The 26,088-nt window shown below is 38.8% G+C and overlaps 1 protein-coding gene across 6 annotated transcripts in view; it reads left to right on the forward strand.

Moving 5' to 3' along the window:
• The window catches only part of HOXD3 (homeobox D3), a 46,191-nt gene extending 33,514 nt beyond the window's left edge, over positions 1-12,677 (forward strand). For 5 of the 6 annotated variants that reach the window (XM_069733191.1, XM_069733194.1, XM_069733195.1 and 2 more), the window contains 3 exons: positions 3,771-3,855; positions 8,374-8,894; positions 10,232-12,677. In XM_069733191.1, coding sequence (XP_069589292.1) covers positions 8,408-8,894; positions 10,232-10,983 — 1,239 coding nt within the window. In that variant the 5' untranslated portion in view covers positions 3,771-3,855; positions 8,374-8,407 and the 3' untranslated portion in view covers positions 10,984-12,677. Of the gene's footprint in view, positions 1-1,977; positions 3,856-8,373; positions 8,895-10,231 lie in introns of those variants that run through there. The other variant, XM_069733192.1, reaches the window with a different exon arrangement.
• Positions 12,678-26,088: the final 13,411 nt, after the last annotated feature.

A 26,088-nucleotide genomic window follows, 5' to 3' on the forward strand; every position in this document is an offset into this window, starting at 1 on the left:
AGCATGGGACTTGTAGTGATTATTAGGAGGACATCAGCAGCCTAGAAATGGTTCCTCATTAAACCCCTCACAATGGAGACTCTCGATTAATTTGGCCAAGTAGTTTGATTTCAAGCAGTATGAGAGAAGTTCATTGCCCTGACTGTAATTGGTAGGTGAGTGCTAGCCCATTGCCTCTCTATGGGAATACTGTGCTGTGCTGCTACTGTAGGTGGAAATGTCTGCAAATCCGCAAGATCAGGGTCAGGACAGAATCTTCCACACACACAAAGGGTGAAGGATACATCTAAGCTCCATCCAACAACCAACCATAGAGACTGGAGCAGCCCAGGGTTATGATAAATTGATACACAGGTAAGATCTTGCATGACAAGCCAGAGCCTTTGTATGGAGCCTTTATGGAGCTTTATTGGAGCTCACATTTATTGTGTTTTCAGCATTTTTTGTAGGCATATGGGGATTTTTACAGGAAAGCACAAATAAGCATTTTACCATGATTAATCCAGGTATATGCTATGTTCACATGTGTACTGCACCGAGCACTGACAGCAAGGACTTTACATTTTACAAATACATAAGTGTTATAATGACAGCCTATGTAATACATAGAGGACATTCTATTACATTTAAGGGATGATACTTTGAAATACATTGAATTAAAATTGCCTTTATTTTCTCTCTGTCATAAGAAGATTGAACATCACATTAACAAAGTGTCTTGGGCTATTGGGCTTGCAAGAGACAAGCTGATTTATGTATATTTACAGTCAGTATAATGCTAACATCTTTTCAATAGGTGGAGGGGTTTCAAAACAATGTAGGAATATAGCAGATATATGGTAACATGTTCGAAATGCATTGTTAGTGGTTGCAATTAATTGTCAACATAGTTTGTGTAAGCAGTAGCTTTATAGATATTATATATATATATATACTTATATATAGTTTGTGTAGTCAGTAGCTTTATAGATATTATGTGGTATATATATATATATATATATGGATATGTATATATATATATATATATATATATATATATGTATCTATTGCCCATATAATATCTATAAAGGTACTGCCTACACAAACTATATATGTATAGATATACACATATATATATATATAGCCCATATAATACCTATAAGGCTACTGCATACACAAACTATATATATGTATATATATATATATATATATACACATATATATATCCCATATAATGCCTATAAAGCTACTGCCTACACAAACTATACATATATGTATATATATATATATATATACACATATATATAGCCCATATAATACCTATAAAGCTACTGCCTACACAAACTATATATATGTATATATATACACACATATATATAACCCATATAATACCTATAGGGCTACTGCCTACACAAACTATATATATGTATATATATATACACACATATATATAACCCATATAATACCTATAGGGCTACTGCCTACACAAACTATATATATGTATATATATACACACATATATATAGCCCATATAATACCTATAGGGCTACTGCCTACACAAACTATATTGACAATTAATTGCAACCACTAAAAATATATCTATACAGATGCGCACACTCTGCCTTATGTTATATCAGGTCAGTACTTGCTACATTGTCGGTCTGCCAATGGGCAAATAGTGTGCGATACATAAATATATACACGGTTAATAGCATTGCTGTGTATATACTATATATTCCTGGACAATTTGATATAATAATTAATATAATTGCTTAACATTATACAATTGTCCATTGACTTATAATCGCAAAATTTATCTTTCCAGAATTGACCAAAAATAAGTTTATTTAATAAAGGCCCTAGCAACCCAAATTCCAATGTGATGCTGAGTGTGTATTAACACTAACCAGCGTAGGTGGGTAAATCCAACATTTTTTTTACACAAGCCAGTGGCCACTCCAGTGCCATTGTTTGCCCTCCAGCCCTCATCAGGCCAGTTAAATCACATTGCAGCAAGCCCCTTTCTTTTAATTTGGCTGAACCTACACCCACACGATATTATTAATGCACAAAATAATGAACTGCCTTCTAACTTTCACACTTGTAGTTTTTTTTTTTTTCTTTGTAATCTTCAGGATCGTGTCCAATTTGAATTGTACAATTTAATCAGGACTCTATTACCCAGGAATATATAGATATTGTATGCATACACAGATGTAGAATTTTAAGCGTAGAGGTTTGGGATGATGCAGCAACAGATGACACCAGCCCACCATATAATTTGCTTCTAGGAATACATTTGGTTATAATAAACAACTATGATAAAAAAAAAAGAACATTGACCTCCGCCCACCTGAATTGGGAATATCTAGTGTTTTGGGCTGGCCTCCTACCAGGGACCCTCCACAGTTCCCAGTCCTTGACTAATCCTCCTGCACAAGCCGCACTCCTGTACAGTCATTTTTACCTGGTTTCATGGGGTGTCTGAGCTGAGATAATGAGGATTTGCAGGAAAGTTGTTAGCACTATTCTGCTAGAAGCTACTGCTCACTGCTCACTTGGTTGTTCATTAAGTGGTGAGTTATTACTATACAAGCCAAAGGTCATTGGAATGGCTTATGGAAGCTGAATTTGTCTCTTATGTGGCCTAGCTTGTCTTTGTGTGGGATTTTTTAAAGCTACTTAGTCAACACATTAAGGATAAGATACAGTTTTTTTTTTTAAAGTCTGTATTGTTGCTTATTATAGTCTTCTGGATTTTTGCATGTTGAGATTACTCACATCTCTGACAAATATGTAACATTGTCCAATATGCATAGAAATTATCTTTATGTAACATTGTCCAATATACATAGAAATTCTCTTTATGTAACATTGTCCAATATACATAGAAATTCTCTTTATGGAACATTGTCCAATATACATAGAAATTCTCTTTATGTAACATTGACCAATATACATAAAAATTCTCTTTATGTAACATTGACCAATATACATAGAAATTCTCTCTATGTAACATTGTCCAATATACATAGAAATTCTCTTTATGTAACATTGATCAATATACATAGAAATTCTCTTTATGTAACATTGTCCAATATACATAGAAATTCTCTTTATGGAACATTGTCCAATATACATAAAAATTCTCTTTATGTAACATTGACCAATATACATAAAAATTCTCTTTATGTAACATTGACCAATATACATAGAAATTCTCTTTATGTAACATTGTCCAATATACATAGAAATTCTCTTTATGTAACATTGACCAATATACATATAAATTCTCTCTATGTAACATTGTCCAATATACATAGAAATTCTCTTTATGTAACATTGACCAATATACATAAAAATTCTCTTTATGTAACATTGACCAATATACATAGAAATTCTCTTTATGTAACATTGACCAATATACATAGAAATTCTCTTTATGTAACATTTACCAATATACATAGAAATTCTCTTTATGTAACATTGTCCAATATACATAGAAATTCTCTTTATGTAACATTGACCAATATACATAGAAATTCTCTTTATGTAACATTGTCCAATATACATAGAAGTTCTCTTTATGTAACATTGACCAATAGACATAAGAATTCTCTTTATATTGTCAGACATAAAAAGCTATTATTTAACTTTGTGTGTATTCATATTTACAAACAATGAGCTTCCGGTGTGTGATACATTGTGTATGGCTTCTTCTATATATGTATATGCACCTATAAATGACACATCACATTGTATGATGCAATGAAAATTGTAATATTTTGCAGCACTCCATGTGGGATTGGCAGAAATAAGAAGACAGGGCGTCATCTAAAAAAAGTCAGATACAAGACTTGAGCATAGAAAGCCAAGGTAAGTCCTTGACTACAATTACCATTGAATATAAATGATGTATAATCTGCTATAATGATGCCACTATGGAGGCGCCCTGCAGACTACACAGCGGTAGAGCTGCGATAGCGCACCACTATGCAATGAATGAATACCTCTAGGTATCGGTACATCAGCAACATCATACTAATAAAACGAAATATTAGGGGGAATATTAGGTGATCCTCTACAGAATTACATTTCTAATTTTTGAGCTACTCTTAAAAAAAAAAAAAAAATTAGGGCAATTTTCTTATTTTACTATCTGTAGAATATCATAACAATAACACAGCAACAATAATGACAATAACATAAACATCCCCAGGTATTGTACATTTCATCTCAGCGCAAATATAAAGCAATTGTATTTATTCCAATGGAAGCAAATATATTCCCAAAGAAACACTAGAATATTCTGCCGGTGGTATCATGAAATCCTGCACATGTGGAGAGCAGATCCCTTTAGATCCCTTTAGCTGAAGATGGCAGACTCCCATTATGAGGCCAGAGGTTTAATCCAAGATTTTTTTTTTCCTCCATATTTTATCCATTTGTGTTTATATCTATATTTTTGTATGTAATCCAGGAAAGGGTCAGAACTTTGTGCGCGTCCTAGGAAAGTGCTGCCGAGTTCTAGTTACACACAGGGCTCGGGGCAGCTTTTATAATTCTGCTCTACAGGCCTTTAAAAGAGAAAAATTTGCGGAGTAGGGGATTCTTTTCTGTCTTCCTCCTACGCTTGGCCTGTTTTACATTTGTGAAACTTCTAGGGATCTTTTTCCCCCCCTTAGTAAAACACTAGGAGTCATAAATTTCTTTCCAAGCCCCAATGACAGGTGCATTGATATGCTCTGTGTGGACTCAGCCTGCTTAATAATCAAAAGACCCCTGCTACTTATTTTGAATAAATCTCATATTTACTATAAAATATTTCCCATACATTTCACTACTAGTTTTGATCGTTAGATTTCATTGAAATAAAAAAAAAAAAGAAAAGAAAAAAAGATGTAGAGTTTAGCTGATCATGCAAAGGAAAAACTGGAACCAATCTTTGAATGTTGACTTATAAAAAAATAAATAAATCACATTATATTCTCCCACAATGGTGCTTGAAGGCACAGGAGAGGGAAAGTGATGTCTAAGTCTTGAGAGGCCCCTTTTCGCAATGGTTATATATCAGCTCATGAAGTATGTTGATTATATTGCCCAGATTAGATCTGTATGTTGATTTCAGTGGTATCATATATATGTATACTCTAGGCTTCTGCTTTTTTTTAATCTGCATTTTGCTTGTGGTGGTAAAGAAGAAGCACAATGCATTTGCCCATTGTCCAAGTGATTTATTGCACATTGCTCCTTATTTAGGTTCAAGCAGAGTTCAGTAACAGTTGGATCTTTCTGAACAAGAATAAGCCTATTGCCAGTCTGTTACTAAATATGATTCTATGGAAGAATCCATGCATTGTTTGTGATGTGTAGGCAATATCGAAGGAAGCTGTGCATAGCTGATAGCAACCCATTCTGCAATGCAATCAATTCATACCACTCACTAATGAAGTTTACTTTAATTTATTTCACAATATCTTACCACAGTGGATGTATGATGCCACTTATAATGATCTACTCGTTTATAATAGCCCCAGTATCACTATAAGATCATGCAGATCAAATCATAATGTTTACATTGACTCAATGTTGTTGTAAACAAACATTAATCCTCAGGAGAGATTCAGAATATTCCCCTTATGTTCAGTTTATTGTGGGATATTACTGCACATTAGGTGGGACACTAATCAGAATTGGAAATAAAAATATGCAGTTAAAGTATTAATTAAAAGTAAGCTTGTGACAAGTGCTAGGCTGGCCTGGCACTATCGAAACAGTCACTAAATGAAAGGTGAATTAGACTGTATCACCTAGAAGTAACTTAGTAATAATGTAAAGAGGAGCTTGCATTAAGCTTTACAGTTTGATGTGATTACACTATACTGTTTGTATAATTGCTTTCCATTTTCCTTCAAACCTTATGCTAATATGGACAAGATAATAAATCTTCTGTATATTGGCAATGGTGCTGCTATTAAAACAATTACTGTCACAACACACAGGCTCTGCTAGTACCTTGCAGTGAGAATACACAACACACAGTTTAGTGCAAATCTCTTATAAAATACATCAAATAATTACATTTCACAAAAGCTGACATTGCATTTTCTCCCCCCCAAATGGATCAAACAAAAAGATGTTGAATAGAAGTAGTTATATTTTAACTGGGCAGTAACAAGGCTTGGCTTACAATGGACATAGAAGGGTTTTCTCTGCTAGTTTTTCGGGTTCTGAATGTAGTTCCATCCATCAAGCTATATACAGCTCACCCAAGCTGGAGGGTGGCGGGCAAGTTAATCTTTATCCAAATTTTCTAAGGCATTTCAAGTCTGGGCAATGGGAACTATTGCAAAACATTCTCTCTATCTGGGGAATGAAGAGTGTTTGATCACAGAGAAGAGAAGAGGTTTAACAGTTGTTGAAAGAAGCAGAGACACATATTCATATTAATGAACAAAAACACAATATATACAACAGTGCACACATATAATATATGCTATAACCCCCACACATAACACCCATGTAATGCATGCTATAACCCCCACACACAATGACCCATATAATACATGCTATAACCCCCACACATAATACCCATATAATACATGCTATAACCCCACACATAATACCCATATAATACATGCTATAACCCCCACACATAATATCCATATAATACATGCTATAACCCCACACATAATACCCATATAATACATGCTATAACCCCCACACATAATACCCATATAATACATGCTATAACCCCACACATAATACCCATATAATACATGCTATAGCCCACACACACACAATACCCATATAATACATGCTATAACCCCCACACATAATGACCCATATAATACATGCTATAACCCCCACATATAATACCCATATAATACATGCTATAACCCCCACACATAATACCCATATAATACATGCTATAACCCCACACATAATACCCATATAATACATGCTATAGCCCCCACACACAATACCCATATAATACATGCTATAACCCCACACATAATGACCCATATAATACATGCTATAACCCCCACACATAATACCCATATAATACATGCTATAACCCCACACATAATACCCATATAATACATGCTATAGCCCCCACACACAATACCCATATAATACATACTATACCCCCACATATAATACCCATATAATACATGATATAACCCCCACACATAATACCCATATAATGCATGCTATGACCCCCACACATAATACCCATATAATACATGCTATAACCCCCTCCCCATAATACCCATATAATACATGCTATAACCCCCACATATAATACCCATATAATACATGCTATAACCCCCACACATAATACCCATATAATGCATGCTATAACCCCCACACATAATACCCATATAATACATGCTATAACCCCCACACATAATACCCATATAATACATGCTATAACCCCCACACATAATACCCATATAATGCATGCTATAACCCCCACACATAATACCCATATAATACATGCTATAACCCCCACACATAATACCCATATAATACATGCTATAACCCCCACACATAATACCCATATAATGCATGCTATAACCCCCACACATAATACCCATATAATACATGCTATAGCCCCCACACATAATACCCATATAATACATGCTATAACCCCACACATAATACCCATATAATACATGCTATAATACATATCACTATAACATACAACTACTGATTACATGCTATAGTTGAAACCCATTTTATATATGTTATAATACATATATGAAAAATTGATAAGAAACAGGCAGATATATATATAGTTACTATGCCAATGCATACATACGATAGTGTGGTATTAGGGATATCAAATCACGTGTATCTGCTGAGACTGGTGTTCTAACTGGTCAGTAAACATATGCATATAAACCTATAAAAGAGAACAGGAAAGATGGTCAGTGATGAGGAGCATAAAATACATGGTAGAATACACACATATGATTCATGCTATACGAAACAACCATGTGTTAAATACTATAAAACACACAGATTATAGATGCAATAATACACATTGGGATAATAAATGCTATAACACACACTGATTACATGCTATAATTCATATCCATTTAATACATGCTATAATGCACACATTTAACAGACGATACAATACACACATATATGATACATGCAATAATTCACAGCCATAATACAGTGAAATAAATGCAGGCCCGACATAGGTTTATATGGGATTTTCCTACACACAGTAAGGGGGCCTTTATAGCCACTTTGACTACATTGTTCGGAATAGACAAAATACTTTGAATGTAAAAAAAGGACACAGTGCACAATGTTATAGAATGAAGGAATATATGATTTGATTAGTAATGCATCTTTTCTATTTTATTTTTTCCTAAGGGTTTACACTAAGAATATTGGACAGAAGAAGTCAATGCTTATTGATAAGGGTGCAGAGTCCCTATCATTGAGAGACAGCAGGATGCAGAAGACAGCCTACTATGAAAACTCTGGACTTTTTGGGGGTTACACCTATGCCAAGCCTGAGTCCTACAGTTATGGCTCTAACCACCAACCTTACTCCCAATCTTCTCTAGAGAATGATTATCCAGGTTCAGCCTGTTCCATTCAACCATCTGCTATCAGGCCCCCAAACCATAAAACTAGTGACATTAGTGGCAGTTGCATGAGGACATCTTCTACCCAGAATGCCAGCCAGACCACCAATATGAACGACCAAACTCACCAAGCTTCATCTCTGCCTCCCTCCTCTCCCAGCCAGGGTAACACCTCAACACATAAAAAGAGCAAATCCTCCGGCTCATCTAACTCTTCCCAACCTACTATGACCAAGCAAATATTCCCTTGGATGAAGGAATCAAGGCAAAATGCCAAGCAGAAGAATGCCAGCACTCCTCCAGGTATATAACTCAACCACTAATATCTAATGGAAGCTACAAAACTGAATCTATAAACCAAAGTAACTACCAATGTATATAAAAATCTCAATTATATCCAAATAAGGAGAAAGAATGTAAAGGCCCTATGGTGTAGTGCCCAAGACAAGAAGGCCAATACCAACCCTGCCCTCTGGTAGCATTAATTAAGTAAGAAATAGGGATTGTGTGGATGGGCCAGGAGAGATAAATACAGATATAAACAGAATATTCTATCTATCTATCTATCTATCTATCTATCTATCTATCTATCTATCTATCTATCTATCTATCATCTATCTATGTGTCTGTCTATCTATCTATCTATCTATCTATCTATCTATCTATCTATCTATCTATCTATTTATGTGTCTGACCGTCTATCTATCTATTATCTACCTATCTATTATCTATCTAGGGACCAAAAAATGGAAGGCAGCACTCCAGGTTTTAGCAAAAATATAAGTGGACTTTATTGGGCCCTCATGGCATGGATTAGTTACTTGAAGGCCTGTGCACCCATTTAATTGTATGTGCTGTTCCATTTTTTCTATCTATTATTTATTATCTATATATCTATTATCTATCTATTTATCTGTTATCTATCTATCTATCTATCTATATATCTATCTATATATCTATCTATTTATCTGTTATCTATCTATCTATCTTTCTATTTATCTGTTATCTATCTATCTATCTATCTATCTATCTATTTATCTGTTATCTATCTATCTATCTATCTATCTATCTATTTATCTGTGTCTGCCTGTCTATCTATTTATCCATCTATCGATCACATTATGAAAACCCAAATTTGCTTTTAGAACATCATATATGGTCAGAAATCTAAAAAAAACAAATGTTTACAACATTTGTGGTAAACATAGCAATAAGTAGCCTCCTGTAAATATTTATCTTTTGAGTAGTTTTAAATACAAATACCTATTGGAAGGCTGATGCAAAAGTTAAATGTTATTACTAATGCAGTTAATATGTCTGGAATATTTTCCCTAATATAAATTCACTATGAAATATTGCAAATCAGCAATTAATTAATTACTTTTTTTCTTTCATAACGCCTTACCCTTTATTGAACTGTAAAGCCTGAAAATGTCCTAAACGTAAATTCAGTAAATAAATGAAATAAACGTCTGATGGTTACAGATAGTTAACAATTAACCCTTGCAGTTGGGATGCTCTGCGCCACGCACAATGCTCGGTGGACAATGGGGCATCCTCGGTGTATGGACTTTGCTGATGCAAGTAAAATCTTTGTTTAATGTTTTTTCTTTTTTTTTGTGTTTTGATTCCAAACCCAGAAGGAGACAACTGCGAGGAGAAGAGCCCGACTGGACCCGCATCCAAAAGAGTGCGCACCGCATATACCAGCGCGCAGCTGGTGGAGCTGGAGAAGGAGTTCCACTTTAACCGCTACCTGTGTCGCCCGCGCAGGGTGGAGATGGCTAATCTGCTGAACCTGACCGAACGCCAGATTAAGATCTGGTTCCAGAACCGCAGGATGAAATACAAGAAGGACCAGAAAGCTAAAGGGATCATGCACTCCCCTGCAGGCCAGTCCCCAGACCGCAGCCCCCCGCTCAGTGGCTCCAGCCATGTGGGATACTCCAGCCAGCTGCCCACTGTTAACAGTCTCAGCTATGATGCCCCATCTCCGACATCATTTGCCAAGTCACAGCAAAACATGTATGGCCTGGCAGCTTACACAGCCCCCCTGAGCAGCTGCCTGCCCCAGCAGAAGAGGTACCCTGGTGCAGAGTATGAACACCACCCCATGCAGAGCAACAGTGGCTTTGCCAATCCCAATTTGCAGGGCAGCCCTGTTTATGTTGGAGGGAACTTTGTGGATTCCATGCCAGCTTCTGGCCCTATGTTTAACGTGGGTCACCTCTCCCACCCATCATCTGCCAGTGTGGACTACAGCTGCGCTGCCCAGATTCCAGGCAGCCATCACCATGGACCTTGTGACCCACATCCCACATACACAGACCTAACTTCTCACCATACAACTCAGGGAAGGATGCCAGAAGCGCCCAAGCTCACACATTTGTAACTTTCACACGTGGGATGGAGAGAAAGAAAGAAAGAAAGAGAGAAAGAAAGGGAGTGAGAGAGAGAGAAGATAACTGTTGTTCACCTTTTAATTACCTCAATTTTTCTGCAAGAACATTGTTAGGATCCTTATTGTGAGTGCCAACTGCTCTAAGGAATGTCTTATCATGCAGCAGCTCTAAGTTTATGGGAAGGAATCTTAGAAGTATTTTTAGCATGACAGTGCAATAAACTGCAAAGCAAGGCACAATATAGACTATTAATGATGTACTTGAAGGTAAGTCTAGATTAGCATTAGCCAGTGTCATGCTTTTGTTTTTTTTTTTTGTTTTTTTTTGTATTACTTTTGTTTTTGTTTTGTTTTTGTACCAAATTGTAATGAAAGGGAAATGACTTGCATATGAGATTTTTTTCAAAATTTTATTTATGAATTATTTAGTGATGTTGGAATTGCATTCGGCTATGTGACACCTATTTATTATTATTATTGTTGTTGTTGTTGTTATTATTATTTTAGAATCAACACAGCTTTTTTTTTATGTACCATGCATTATTTATCCTTGTCTTAATGTATTTATGTGAATATGTGGAATTTTTTACTCTTAAAAACTTGGAAGAATGATTTCAGTCCATTGTAACTACCTGATTATTTTTCACTCTTAGGTGAAGAGATTTAGTCCCTGATGATCAGTAGTGACTGTGGCTTGTGTGTCTAGTTTTTGTAAAGGGTTAATTAAAGACAGCAAATACAATGTAGTGAATCACAATGGACATCTGACATTTTTTTTAAAGTTTTTTTCTTTCTTATTTGTCTAGTTCCATTCCAGCAATATTTAGAATAAACTATATCTGAATTGTAGTGTATATGTTTCAATAGACAAGACAACTAGAAAGTGGCAGAGATATGTCAGACACAAGCTGCAGTTATAGGACCATGTTTTTTTTTTGTTGTTGTTGTTTTTTTGTTTTTTTTTACTACCAATGCAACTAATGCCACCCTTTAATCTTTTTTTTTTTTTGTCCTGTGAATTTCCAATCCTGAGTGTTTGCAATAATCTGTTCTTTGCTCGGTTCATAGTTTTTTTTTTTGTGGCTTTCATTGTAATTCTTTGTATATTAGATGTACATTTGGAATTCAAGGCGTTAACAATTTTAGAAAAAAAAATCAAATAATTAAAAAAATAAGAAAAAAAAAATGACAATCACCATGAAAAAAAAAAAAAAGAAGATGTTCAGAGCCCATTGTTTTCAAGCGTCAAAGGGCTTTCACACAATGGCAATTGGTTTACAGGGTATGGCCCATAGTAGGGTTAATAAATAATAATATTATTATTAAGGATAGAAATGATTTATTTTATTTATGGACATTGGCTGATGTGGAGATGAATGAGGAGCCCGCAGTAATTATTAGGATTCATCATTTTGTACTCAGAGTGATCCTCTTCCTACGCATTCCTGTTTGTTTGGAGAACACAACTCCTACTCCTGAGCTGTGACAAGAGATCACATTCCCTCCTCCTAGGAAAGATCTGACCCTAATGTTCTGCAAATAAAGAAAACACAGACTAAGAGCACTCCAAAAACCCACGGAAAGTGAGGCTGCCAGAGCCAAGGAGCCCAACCTGCAGGGAGAGCACAGCAATGATCATCACACTGTACAGTTATTGTCCCAATAAAATCCATTTATAATTCTGACTGCGAAGCTTCTGTGTATTATTATTAATGTTATTATTATTACTAGTTTTATTATTATTGTTACTATTGCTGGTATTTCAAGGAGAGGTTTGCAATACCTCCCATTAAAATAATTTAATGCTTTAATGCCACCTCATTGAATAATAACAGGCGAGCAGAAGATATTTACAATAATATATATCATCAAAATAATTAGATTGTAATGTAAAACACAAATTGTGTGTGTGTATATATATATATGTATATATATATATATATATAAACATTTTTTAAATACATATATATACTTAAAAAATTGAGATATATATATATATATATATATATATATACATACATACACACTTATTTAATTAAAATATTTAATCAGTTTGATTAGATATAGAGAGCATAAAAAGGTCAATGCAAGGCAAGCAACATTTTTTTTTGAGAAATCTATGGAACTCTACCATGTATTTTTGTTTTCTGTTTGACCTCATAGGACTCATATACTCTCAAAGGAAACAGAGCACATATATATTTTTTTCGGCATGTTATTCGGTCAAGTTTCATACAGACACACACATTCAGGCTTTGAGTACATATATCGGATATAATTTGGAAAGAGAACTGCAATATCTATCAATCCATCCATTCATCCATCCATCCATCCATCTCTATTGTCTATACACATGTATATATATATATATATATATATATATATATATATATATATATATATATATATATATATATATATATATATATATATATATATATATATATATATATATATATATATATATAGTATAGTATATAAACACACACACACACTTTTTATATAAAAAAAAAAAACAATAGAATGGACACAGACATCCATCCACAGAGGACCAAGAAAGCAAAATACATTAAAAAAAAAACCAAAAAGATTAGAAATGTAAATGTGAAGAGAGAAAATAGGTTAAGTGTATGCAGCAGAAGTCCAAGTGCCAGGGAGAATGCAACATTGTGTCCTGATTTTTCAGTTAATTAAAACTCCTTTTTTTTCTCTCTGCCAGAAGGAGCAGCTCTTACCACTGGCCCTTGCAGCAACGAAGTGGTTAAATAAGTGAGAGGCTTCACTGATTCCAGCAATGTGAATGCTCCATGCTCCCCCATCTCAGCATCTCTCCATGTACTGTGTGCAATAACATCCTACACATTACAAGGGCAAACAATGCTGTGTGTGGGAGAGGAGCCCTCCCTACCAGTCCATTGATTAACTATACCATACCAACCACAAATGGCCATACCTACAATGTATGTCAGTCAACAGATTAAAGACCCACTTTACCACTAATCAGGTGCTGTGCTGCTGCTGTAAGTAACCGCACAGGCATCCACCCCAGCATATACTGCAGTGTCCATCTCTGCACCCCTATTCTGTGGTTTCCTGACACCCCATTGTCATTGCTCCCAGCTAGTTAGTATTTACTTAATAGATACACATAAACCTATTGCTTCAGTATTTAATGGCCTATAACGCCAACCATTAGACATTGCAGCTGTTTAGGACTTTAAGTGCTTTTCAGCATAATCAATTCAAAGTGGGTTAAGAAAAAGAAAAAGACAACATTGATTTATTTTATTGGGCCGCTCAGGAAACCTCAGGATTAACCATTGCAGGCCAAGAAATGATGAATGGATAAATGAACCCCCATCAACCATTGTGTTCTGGGGAAGTCTAAGGATTTTCAAATCAAATATTCAATGTAATATATATATATATATATATATAAATATATATAAATATATATATATATATATATATATATATATTTATATAATATATATATATATATATATATATATATATATATATATATATATATATATATATATATATTAATATGTAGTAGCAGTGGCATGTGTATGCTCTGAGTACTATGGCACAGATGCTTGCAGCCATCTCTATCGCATTGCTAGAAGAACACACCGCCCTGGTCGCCATTTTAAGATACTCCTTGTATAAGGGGTTCCATTATATTCCTAAATCACCCAGCTCTTTTTTTTTTGTTCATCAGATGGGATATTGCAGTCCAGAGAAGAAAAGTTAATGCCTCATTTTATCACAAGTTTTTTCTATTTTTTTTTTATCAGTGATGTGGCTGGAGGAGGCTGATCTGCAATGATTTAATCTTTGGAAATTGTAGTGATTCGAACGATTAAATCGAATTTAAGAATCACCGATGTGATCTCAGGCCTGTACACTGTCAGGAGCTGGCACACATCATACTCTGCTCATTGTAGGCAGCAAATCAACGTGCAATCCTTTTTCTCTGGGCTGTGTTGCGAGTCAGTTTCAATGTTTATTTGTTTATTGCTTTATTTATTATATTGTTACATTGTATCCAGTGTACAGAGTAGCAGTAATGCATGTAGGGTAACCACAAAGTATGCAGATAGGGTTACTACTATAAGTATTATGTGCTGCATTTTCTTACTTACCCCCAATATAATGTCCCTACTGTGTTAAGAGCAACAATAAAAAAAAAATCAGCTTCCATAGGAAATATAGAGCCTTGCCTCAGACACTGAACAATCCCACATTATACGATGGCACCATGTAGCTGGAGGGATACATCTAATAAGAGGAGATCATTTGCACAGCAGTAGTGAGGCTTTAGAAATGATTTAGGTAATCTTTTGCCAGGGCTGGACCAATAAGCCCAGCAATGCACTAAGCTGCTCTGATTTACAGCACATGGCTGGGGAAAGGCTCTAGAATCTTGATACATATGGAAGTGATATTCAGAGAATTTGGAGAACTCTGTTGACAGTGACCGGAATGAGAAGAATGAGATGAGGACAGCAAACGCTTTGGAGCAAGATTATAAATGAAGTGCCTTGTATATTTATTAGGAGACCTCGCCCAGGTAAGTAAAAGTGCTCCTAGCAATTAAACTAATGGTTATAAATTACAAGTTGAGCCATAAATCAACTACATGAGAGGTATCTCCTGGAAGACTCATTTGGTTTCCAACATTGCAAATAAAGTGAATGATCCCTACTGCTATCATGTCTACTCTATTAATATTAGTTTATGGGATATGCAGCGTCAATCTGAGCCTTAGTTCGGACTTTGTTTTAAAGAAACATTATATAATGTTCTTCACTGATTTTTATTCTAGCTTCCCAGCCACAAATACACAGGTCATGTCATATAATGGTCATCTTTACTCCCATGTGACACATGACTCCAGAAGACTATGTTCTCCTACGCACGCACGCACGCACGCATGCACGCACGCACGCACGCACACACATTATTATACTTGTTTTTATTATGTACACCCTCCTCACATGTAAAGCGCCATGGAATAAATGGAGCTATAATAAATAATAATAATAATAATAATAATAATATATATTTGCATTATAATTTTTTTTAAACTCCTATAGAGATACCCATTGGAAAATTTCCAGGAAAATGGCATACCCAAAGCTGACAACCTTTTGTAAAACAAAAAAACAAACAAACAAAAAAACACACACACCAAAAATAGCACAAAATATCTCAAAAAGTAATTTTGTGTATGTATAACTTCAATAATTTTCTATGGCCTTAAAAGAAATACCTTGCGGCGAAAAATTGAACCCAACCTTCTGAGTATTTATTTGCATAACCTACATAACTGTCCAATTTAATTCAGAAACATAATTTTACAACTTTATATGAGGGACAAGTTATATTTGTCCCTTTTTTGTTATTTGGTCAAAAAATATATCAGTTCAGTCTTTGACCATTTTCTGTCCAAAAGTAGCCTTTCTGTGCTCACCTTGTCCCTTTTTGTATACACATTATTTGTTTGCTTTTGTTAAGCTGGCCATGGACCTAAAGATTTCCACTCAATATCATGAGGGTTCTTCATTATATTGTGTTGGGATCACTGATTCGGAAAAGGGCGTACAAAAATAAATTGCTCTTGGTAGGAATGATGCTTCTCTTTGGAAAAACATTAGTTAATTAATTATATATATTGACATTGCTCAACACATGTATTTCTCTACTGAAAACAAACACTATAGGAGAGATTCATCTTTTTTTTTTTTTGCCAGAAAACTGGGGTAAAACACCTACCCCCCCCCCCACATTTTTGTGCAACAAAGATTTTTCAAAGTATTTTACCCTTGTTTGAAGCAGTTCCGCCAAAATGGGCAAAGATGGGGAGGAGTCGGGGCGTGACATGGTGTGGCTATGCCCACATGTCAAATTAATTGAAAGTGATGGTGTTTTGTATCCTGAAATGTTGCTCCAGTTCTCGACTGGAGTAAAATTTCAGGAAAGGTGCATGCCAGACTTAGAAGATTTGATGAATTCATTAAGTAGCATGAGGCACTTAATGAATTCGGCACATCCTACTAAAGCGAGCCCCTCATTAGGACTGGTGTGTGCAACACTAGTCTTAATGAAGCCACCACTGGAGTAAGGTGAACCTAATTCATTAAGACGTGCATCTTGCAACGGCAGAAATGTTACTCCAGTTAGGGACTGGAATACATTTCAGGTGCAATTTATACCACTAGAGTGGCATAGATTTGTGATGAATTTGCCAGGCTGGTCCATGCCACATCCCACCTAAGCTACATCCACTTTGATGGTGCCGGCAGGTCTGGAGTAAAAATGCCAAAAGTTGCAAAATGTTTCACATACCAATGTGTTTTATGCCCGAAAACTAGCAATACCTTGATAAATAAGGCCCAATGTGTCACATTTATTTATCTTGTGTAATAGTTAGGCAATGTACTATTGGACTGGACAGTTATGAAATGCATCAAATTTATCAAAGTGGTTCATAAATCTGGTGCAATTTTTCGATTATCTTGTCTAATTAGTTTACACCACCTATTAGTTGGCTTAAACTAAAATTTTATGAACCTGCCCCTACTTGCTGGATCTGCCAGCTATCTACTGCGTATGGTGCTATCTAGAGAGGAATGGATTGATTTGTGGCACTCCACTTCAGTGGTGTCTAGTGGCTAGACTGGAGTCTCACAAATCGCTTCAATTTTGGGAACACCGGAAGATAAGAGACTTGCGGCACTCCCTTCCAACCGCCAGTTACCACAGACCAGAATGCTGGACCAGAGTCCCTCAAATCCATCCTCTCATCACTAGTGGTTTCACAACTGTCCCCTGACTAAAGGTACCGTCACACTAGACGATATCGCTAGCGATCCGTGACGTTGCAGCGTCCTCGCTAGCGATATCGTCCAGTGTGACAGGCAGCAGCAATCAGGCCCCTGCTGTGCTGTCGCTGGTCGGGGAAGAAAGTCCAGAACTTTATTTGGTCGCTGGACTCCCCGCAGACATCGCTGGATCGGCGTGTGTGACACCGATTCAGCGATGTCTTCACTGGTAACCAGGGTAAACATCGGGTAACTAAGCGCAGGGCCGCGCTTAGTAACCCGATGTTTACCCTGGTTACCATCCTAAAAGTAAAAAAAACAAACAGTACATACTTACCTACCGCTGTCTGTCCTCCAGCGCTGTGCTCTGTACTGGCTGTGAGCGTCGGTCAGCCGGAAAGCAGAGCGGTGACGTCACCGCTCTGCTTTCCGGCCGCTGTGCTCACACAGCCAGTACAGGAGGAGTGCAGAGCACAGCGCTGGAGGACAGACAGCTGTAGGTAAGTATGTACTGTTTTTTTTTTTTACTTTTAGGATGGTAACCAGGGTAAACATCGGGTTACTAAGCGCGGCCCTGCGCTTAGTTACCCGATGTTTACCCTGGTTACCAGCATCGTTGGTCGCTGGAGAGCGGTCTGTGTGACAGCTCTCCAGCGACCAAACAGCGACGCTGCAGCGATCCGGATCGTTGTCGGTATCGCTGCAGCGTCGCTAAGTGTGACGGTACCTTAAGGCTATCAGGGAAGAGAAGGTTCAGCCTGTTGAATTCAAAAGTTGATCCATTTCTTCTCCCTGGAGATAAGATGATGCCCGAAGAGTGTGGCACTGGCTCTGTCATATAGAAGACAGGAATGCTCTGGCACAATGTGGGGTGGACCGCCCCTTATAACTGCAGTCTGTATATGTAGTCTGGACTAACCCTTATAACTGCAATCTGTGTATGTACTCTGGACCGCCCCTTATAACTGCAGGCTCTGTATGTAGTCTGGACCTCCCCATGCCCCCAGAAGAAGATCTATATCGAAACGCGCGTAGGGGTATTACACCGGCTTTCTGTGATATACGTGCAGAGGTAATTATGATTTTGGATTAGAGTCACTGATGGTCTTTGTTGATGGTTGTGCAACTATTTGTATTTTACCTCCCGGGTGTTATACACATTAGGGTATGTAGTCACGTTGTGATGGACTTATCTATGATTTGTTTTAGGCCTTATTTGCCATAAGACACACCTTGGAGGTTTAACCCTAGTTGCCTGCCTTTACACAATTGGACTTATGCATTACTTAGGTGCTATATAGGGGTATGTGATCTGGATCAAGACAAGTCTCCCTTTGTTTTGAAATAAGTCTCATTGACTAACAGTTACATTTTAGGAGCTTTAGTCTGATATACGGATATATGATACATCGTGGTACAAACGGATCCCCTTATGCACACCAGTAGTCCTTCAGGATATTTATATAGAACCATCAGCTAAAAGATAAAGGTTAATCAACTATAAAAAGTGTCATTTTGTACAAATATTATACCTTTGATTGTTGTATATCTGCACTTCATGTAAAGTCGGTCATTGGATTGGAGGCACATTTTTATAATCAGTGAAAGTAATATTTTATTCTGTTTGTTAATAATAAATTTCTAATTTTTGAACTTTAGCATTCTGTGGCCTGATTTTTTACAGTCGATAGGCCCCTTTTTGTTTATCTATATAGAGGAATGTGTTCTTGATTTTCTGGACTAATATGTATAAAAGTCTGTGTATGTAGTCTGGACCGCCCCTTATAACTGCAGTCTGTATATGTACTCTGGACCCCCCCTTATAACTGCAGTCTGTGTATGTAGTCTGGACCGCCCCTTATAACTGCAGGCTCTGTATGTACTCTGGACCGCCCCTTATAACTGCAGTCTGTGTATGTAGTCTGGACCTCCCCTTATAACTGCAGGCTCTGTATTTAGTCTGGACCTCCCCTTATAACTGCAGTCTGTGTATGTAGTCTGGACCACTCCTTATAACTGCAGTCTGTGTATGTAGTCTGGACCGCCCCTTATAACTGCAGGCTCTGTATGTACTCTGGACCGCCCCTTATAACTGCAGTCTGTGTATGTAGTCTGGACCTCCCCTTATAACTGCAGGCTCTGTATTTAGTCTGGACCTCCCCTTATAACTGCAGTCTGTGTATGTAGTCTGGACCACTCCTTATAACTGCAGTCTGTGTATGTAGTCTGGACCGCCCCTTATAACTGCAGCCTGTGTATGTACTCTGGACCGCCCCTTATAACTGCAGCCTGTGTATGTACTCTGGACCGCCCCTTATAACTGCAGCCTGTGTATGTAGTCTGGACCGCCCCTTATAACTGCAGTCTGTGTATGTAGTCTGGACCGCCCCTTATAACTGCAGCCTGTGTATGTACTCTGGACCGCCCCTTATAACTGCAGTCTGTGTATGTAGTCTGGACCGCCCCTTATAACTGCAGTCTGTGTATGTAGTCTGGACCGCCCCTTATAACTGCAGCCTGTGTATGTAGTCTGGACCTCCCCTTATAACTGCAGTCTGTGTATGTAGTCTGTACCGCCACTTATAACTGCAGTCTGTGTATATAGTCTGGTCTGCCCCTTATAACTGCAGTCTGTGTATGTAGTCTGGACCGCCCCTTATAACTGCAGTCTGTGTATGTAGTCTGTACCGCCACTTATAACTGCAGTCTGTGTATATAGTCTGGTCTGCCCCTTATAACTGCAGTCTGTGTATGTAGTCTGGACCTCCCCTTATAACTGCAGGCTCTGTATGTAGTCTGGACCGCCCCTTGTAACTGCAGTCTGTGTATGTAGTCTGGACCGCGCCTTATAACTGCAGTCTGTGTATGTAGTCTGGACCGCCCCTTATAACTGCAGTCTGCATATGTAGATGGACCGCCCCTTATAACTGCAGTCTGTGTATATAGTCTGGACCACCCCTTATAACTGCAGTCTGCATATGTAGATGGACCGCCCCTTATAACTGCAGTCTGTGTATGTAGTCTGGTCTGCCCCTTATAACTGCAGTCTGTGTATGTAGTCTGGACCGCCCCTTATAACTGCAGTCTGTGTATGTACTCTGGACCGCCCCTTATTACTGCAGTCTGTGTATGTAGTCTGGACCGCCCCTTATAACTGCAGTCTGTGTATGTAATCTGGACCCCCCCTTATAACTGCAGTCTGTATATGTACTCTGGACCGCCCCTTATAACTGCAGTCTGTGTATGTAGTCTGGACCGCCCCTTATAACTGCAGTCTGTGTATGTAGTCTGGACCGCCACTTATAACTGCAGTCTGTGTATGTAGTCTGGACCACCCCTTATAACTGCAGTCTGTGTATGTACTCTGGACCGCCCCTTATAACTGCAGTCTGTGTATGTAGTCTGGACCACCCCTTATAACTGCAGTCTGTGTATGTACTCTGGACCGCCCCTTATAACTGCAGTCTGTGTATGTAGTCTGGACCGCCCCTTATAACTGCAGTCTGTGTATGTAGTCTGGACCGCCACTTATAACTGCAGTCTGTGTATGTAGTCTGGACCGCCCCTTATAACTGCAGTCTGTTTATGTAGTCTGGACCACCCCTTATAACTGCAGTCTGTGTATGTACTCTGGACCGCCCCTTATAACTGCAGTCTGTGTATGTAGTCTGGACCGCCCCTTATAACTGCAGTCTGTGTATGTAGTCTGGACCACCCCTTATAACTGCAGTCTGTGTATGTAGTCTGGACCGCCCCTTATAACTGCAGTCTGTGTATGTAGTCTGGACCACCCCTTATAACTGCAGTCTGTGTATGTAATCTGGACCCCCCCTTATAACTGCAGTCTGTATATGTACTCTGGACCGCCCCTTATAACTGCAGTCTGTGTATGTAGTCTGGACCACCCCTTATAACTGCAGTCTGTGTATGTAGTCTGGACCTCCCCTTATAACTGCAGTCTGTGTATGTAGTCTGGACCACCCCTTATAACTGCAGCCTGTGTATGTAATCTGGACCTCCCCTTATAACTGCAGTCTGTGTATGTACTCTGGACCGCCCCTTATAACTGCAGTCTGTGTATGTAGTCTGGACCGCCCCTTATAACTGCAGTCTGTGTATGTAGTCTGGACCGCCCCTTATAACTGCAGTCTGTGTATGTACTCTGGACCGCCCCTTATAACTGCAGTCTGTGTATGTAGTCTGGACCGCCCTTTATAACTGCAGTCTGTGTATGTACTCTGGACTGCCCCTTATAACTGCAGCCTGTGTATGTAGTCTGGACCGCCCCTTATAACTGCAGTCTGTGTATGTAATCTGGACCCCCCCTTATAACTGCAGTCTGTATATGTACTCTGGACCGCCCCTTATAACTGCAGTCTGTGTATGTAGTCTGGACCACCCCTTATAACTGCAGTCTGTGTATGTAGTCTGGACCCCCCCTTATAACTGCAGTCTGTGTATGTAGTCTGGACCGCCCTTTATAACTGCAGTCTGTGTATGTAGTCTGGACCCCCCCTTATAACTGCAGTCTGTGTATGTAGTCTGGACCGCTCTTTATAACTGCAGTCTGTGTATGCAGTCTGGACCGCCCCTTATAACTGCAGTCTGTGTATGTAGTCTGGACCGCGCCTTATAACTGCAGTCTGTGTATGTAGTCTGGACCGCGCCTTATAACTGCAGTCTGTGTATGTAGTCTGGACCACCCCTTATAACTGCAGTCTGTGTATGTAGTCTGGACCTCCTTTTATACAGTTGTGTGAAGAAGTGTTTGCCCCCTTCCTGATTTCCTATTCTTTTCCAAGTCTGTCACACTTAAATGTTTCAGATCACCAAACAAATTTAAATATTAGACAAAGAAGAGCACAAGTAATCACAACATGCAGTTTTTAAATGAAGGTTTTTATTATTAAGGAAAAAAAATCCAAACCTACAGGGCCATGTGTGAAAAAGTGACTGCCCCCTAAATCTAATAACTGATTGGGCCAACCCATAGGAGCAACAACTGCAATCAAGCATTTGTAATAACTGGCAATGAGTCTTATACAACGCTCTGGAGGAATTTTAACCCACTCATCTTTGCAGAATTGTTGTAATTCAGTCACATTGGAGGGTTCCCGAGCATGACCTGCATTTTAAGGTCATGCCACAGCATCTCAATTGGATTTGACTAGGTCACTTCAAAGTCTTATTTTTTTTAAAGTCATTCAGAGGTGGACTTGCTGGGGTGTTTTGGATCATTGTCCTGCTACATAACCTAAGTGAAGTGTGCTTCAGCTTGAGGTCATGAACAGTTGGACGGACATTCTCCTTCAGAATTTTTTGATAGACAGCAGAATTCATGGTTACATTTACCACAGCAAGTCTTTCAGGTCCTGAAGCAGCAAAACAGCCCCAGATCATGACACTACCACTACATTTTACTGTTGGTATGATGTTCCTTTTCCAAAATGCTGTGTTACTTCTACGCCAGATGTAATGGGACATACACCTTCCAAAAAGTTCAACTTCTGTTTTATTTTTTCAAAAGTCTGGGGATCATCAAGATGTTTTCTGGCAAAACTGAGACAAGCCTGTATGTTCTTATTGCTCAGCAGTGGTTTTCGTCTTGGAACTCTGCCATTCAAGCCATTTTTGCACAGCCTCTTTCTTATGGTGGAATCATGAACACTGACCTTAACTGAGGCAAGTGAGGCCTGCAGTTCTTTGGATGTTGTTGTGGGGTCCTTTGTGACCCATTGGATGAGGCTTGCTGAGCTCTTGGAGTAATTTTGGTAGGCCGGCCCCTATAATATTCTGCCTGCGTAGTCTGGACCCACCCCTATAATATTCTGGCTGTATAGCCCGGATCCACCCCTATAAAATATTCTAGCTGCGTAGTCTGGACCCACTCCTATAGCAGTAGACTGACATTCTGGATGGCACATCCTCCTAATACAACAATATGGATGTGCATTCTGGATCCTTCCTTACAACAACCATCTGGTTGTGTAGTCTGTACCTCCCCTATAAGAGCAGTCTGCCTGTATACCCTGGACCACCCCTACAACAACCGACAGTCCTTTAACTGTGTCAATAGTCTATTATTTATAATAGTTCATCTACTCAGTTTTTCTGATAAAAACAAGGAATTTTTATATCAGAGACATTTATGACCACAGACCCTTCCACTCCACACGGTATCTGACGTGGGCCATATCCAGCCACAGACTTAATGAAGAGTTGGCTGTAACTCGCGTAGACTTGAATGGAGGCAGTCATGAGCCTGTGCCACCTTTCCGGTCAATCTGTAGCTTGCCTGGGGGAATGAGGGTCTGGGGGTCCCTGTTGTCATGATGGTGGATGAGGTGGATCCACCATTTATCAAACAATAAAGGGCAGTCTGTAAATAACCCATAAACATGTGCCATAACTATGTTCTTGATACATTTGCTGCATGTTCAGAACTCCACAATTTCTCCACATTTATTTCGTGTCACACTGAGACTGAAACATGAGGGAGACTATCGCTCTCTGTTTCACAAAATTTAAGCATAATTGCCACTCAATTAAAAGCATGTTATAATTGGAGTAATTGCTTCTTAATCACTAAGCAGCACATCAGGGCAACAATCATTTATTTTTCCCTAACATTAATGTATATGTATATTGATTTAGTAGGAAATGGAGAGATACAAATTACAATCACAATGTACTTTTTTTTTACTCCTGTAAATAGCCAAAGAGACCGACGGAGGCTCCAGACGAATTGTGAGCACTCGATGATCCCCTGCAGAACATCTTGGCATACAAAAGCAATCAACCTTTTCTCCGCACCTGGGTTAAAGGTTGCATCAGGTAGTGCAATAAATTAGTAACTCTGGATGCCCTGAGGCAGCAGCAGGCAGCACCCATCTCCTGACTGATTACATTTTGCTTGCAGCATGTGATCCTTGATGAGATATGTAACGTCATCTAAGTGCAAATATGAGAGTGTTTAAAGAGTGTGTATGCACATGCGGCTCTTGCTAAGAAATGTCCATCAATACTCTTAAGGTACCATCACACATAACGATATCATAAATGATATCGTTGCTTTTTGTGACGTAGCAACGATATCGTTAACGAAATCGTTATGTGTGACAGAGACCAACGATCAGGCCCCTGCTGGGAGATCGTTGGTCGCTGGGGAAAGTCCAGAACTTTATCTTGTCGCTGGATCTCCCGCTGACATTGCTGAATCGGCGTGTGTGACACCGATCCAGCGATGTCTTCACTGGTAACCAGCACTGACTGGTGAGCGCCGGCGCTCAGTCAGTGCGGGAAGCTGACGGCGAGGGACCTGACCAGACACCGGAATGTAAGTATGTAGTGTTTGTTTTTTTACATTTACAACGGTAACCAGGGTAAACATCGGGTTACTAAGTGCGGCCCTGCGCTTAGTAACCCGATGTTTACCCTGGTTATCCGGGGACTTCGGGATTGTTGGTCGCTGGAGAGCTGTCTGTGGCTAGCGATATCGTTTAGTTTGACACGCAGCAGCGATCAGAATCCTGCTGTGATGTCGCTGGTTGGGGCTAGAAGGCCAGAACTTTATTTGGTCGCTGGATCTCCCGCTGACATCGCTGAATCGGCGTGTGTGACACCGATTCAGCGATGTCTTCGCTGGTAACCAGGGTAAACATCGGGTTACTAAGCGCAGGGCCGCGCTTAGTAACCCGATGTTTACTCTGGTTACCATCCTAAAAGTAAAAAAAACAAACGCTTCATACTTACCTTCCGCTGTCTGTCCCCGGCGCTGTGCTTTCCTGCACTCACTGTGAGCACAGCGGCCGGAAAGCAGAGCGGTGACGTCACCGCTGTGCTCACAGCCAGTACAGAGAAGCACAGCGCCGGGGACAGACAGCGGTAGGTAAGTATGTAGCGTTTGTTTTTTTTACTTTTAGGATGGTATCTAGGGTAAACATCGGGTTACTAAGCGCGGCCCTGCGCTTAGTAACCCGATGTTTACCCTGGTTACCGGCATCGTTGGTCGCTGGAGAGCGGTCTGTGTGACAGCTCTCCAGCGACCAAACAGCGACGTTGCAGCGATCCGGATCGTTGTCTGGATTGCTGCAGCGTCGTTTAGTGTGACGGTACCTTTAGCTAGTCATTGCTGTGTTTAATTGATGTGTCAATAAAGCTGAAGTGCTTTCTGCAAGTGAAAGCACTTCCCAAGACTTTGCTTTCTCCAACTCTAATCCCCACCTTTGGCTCTTGACTAAGGGTACCGTCACACTATACGATTTAC

The sequence above is a fragment of the Ranitomeya imitator genome, chromosome 7 (genome assembly GCF_032444005.1).
Source record: "Ranitomeya imitator isolate aRanImi1 chromosome 7, aRanImi1.pri, whole genome shotgun sequence".
NCBI classification, from domain to species: Eukaryota; Metazoa; Chordata; class Amphibia; order Anura; family Dendrobatidae; genus Ranitomeya; species Ranitomeya imitator.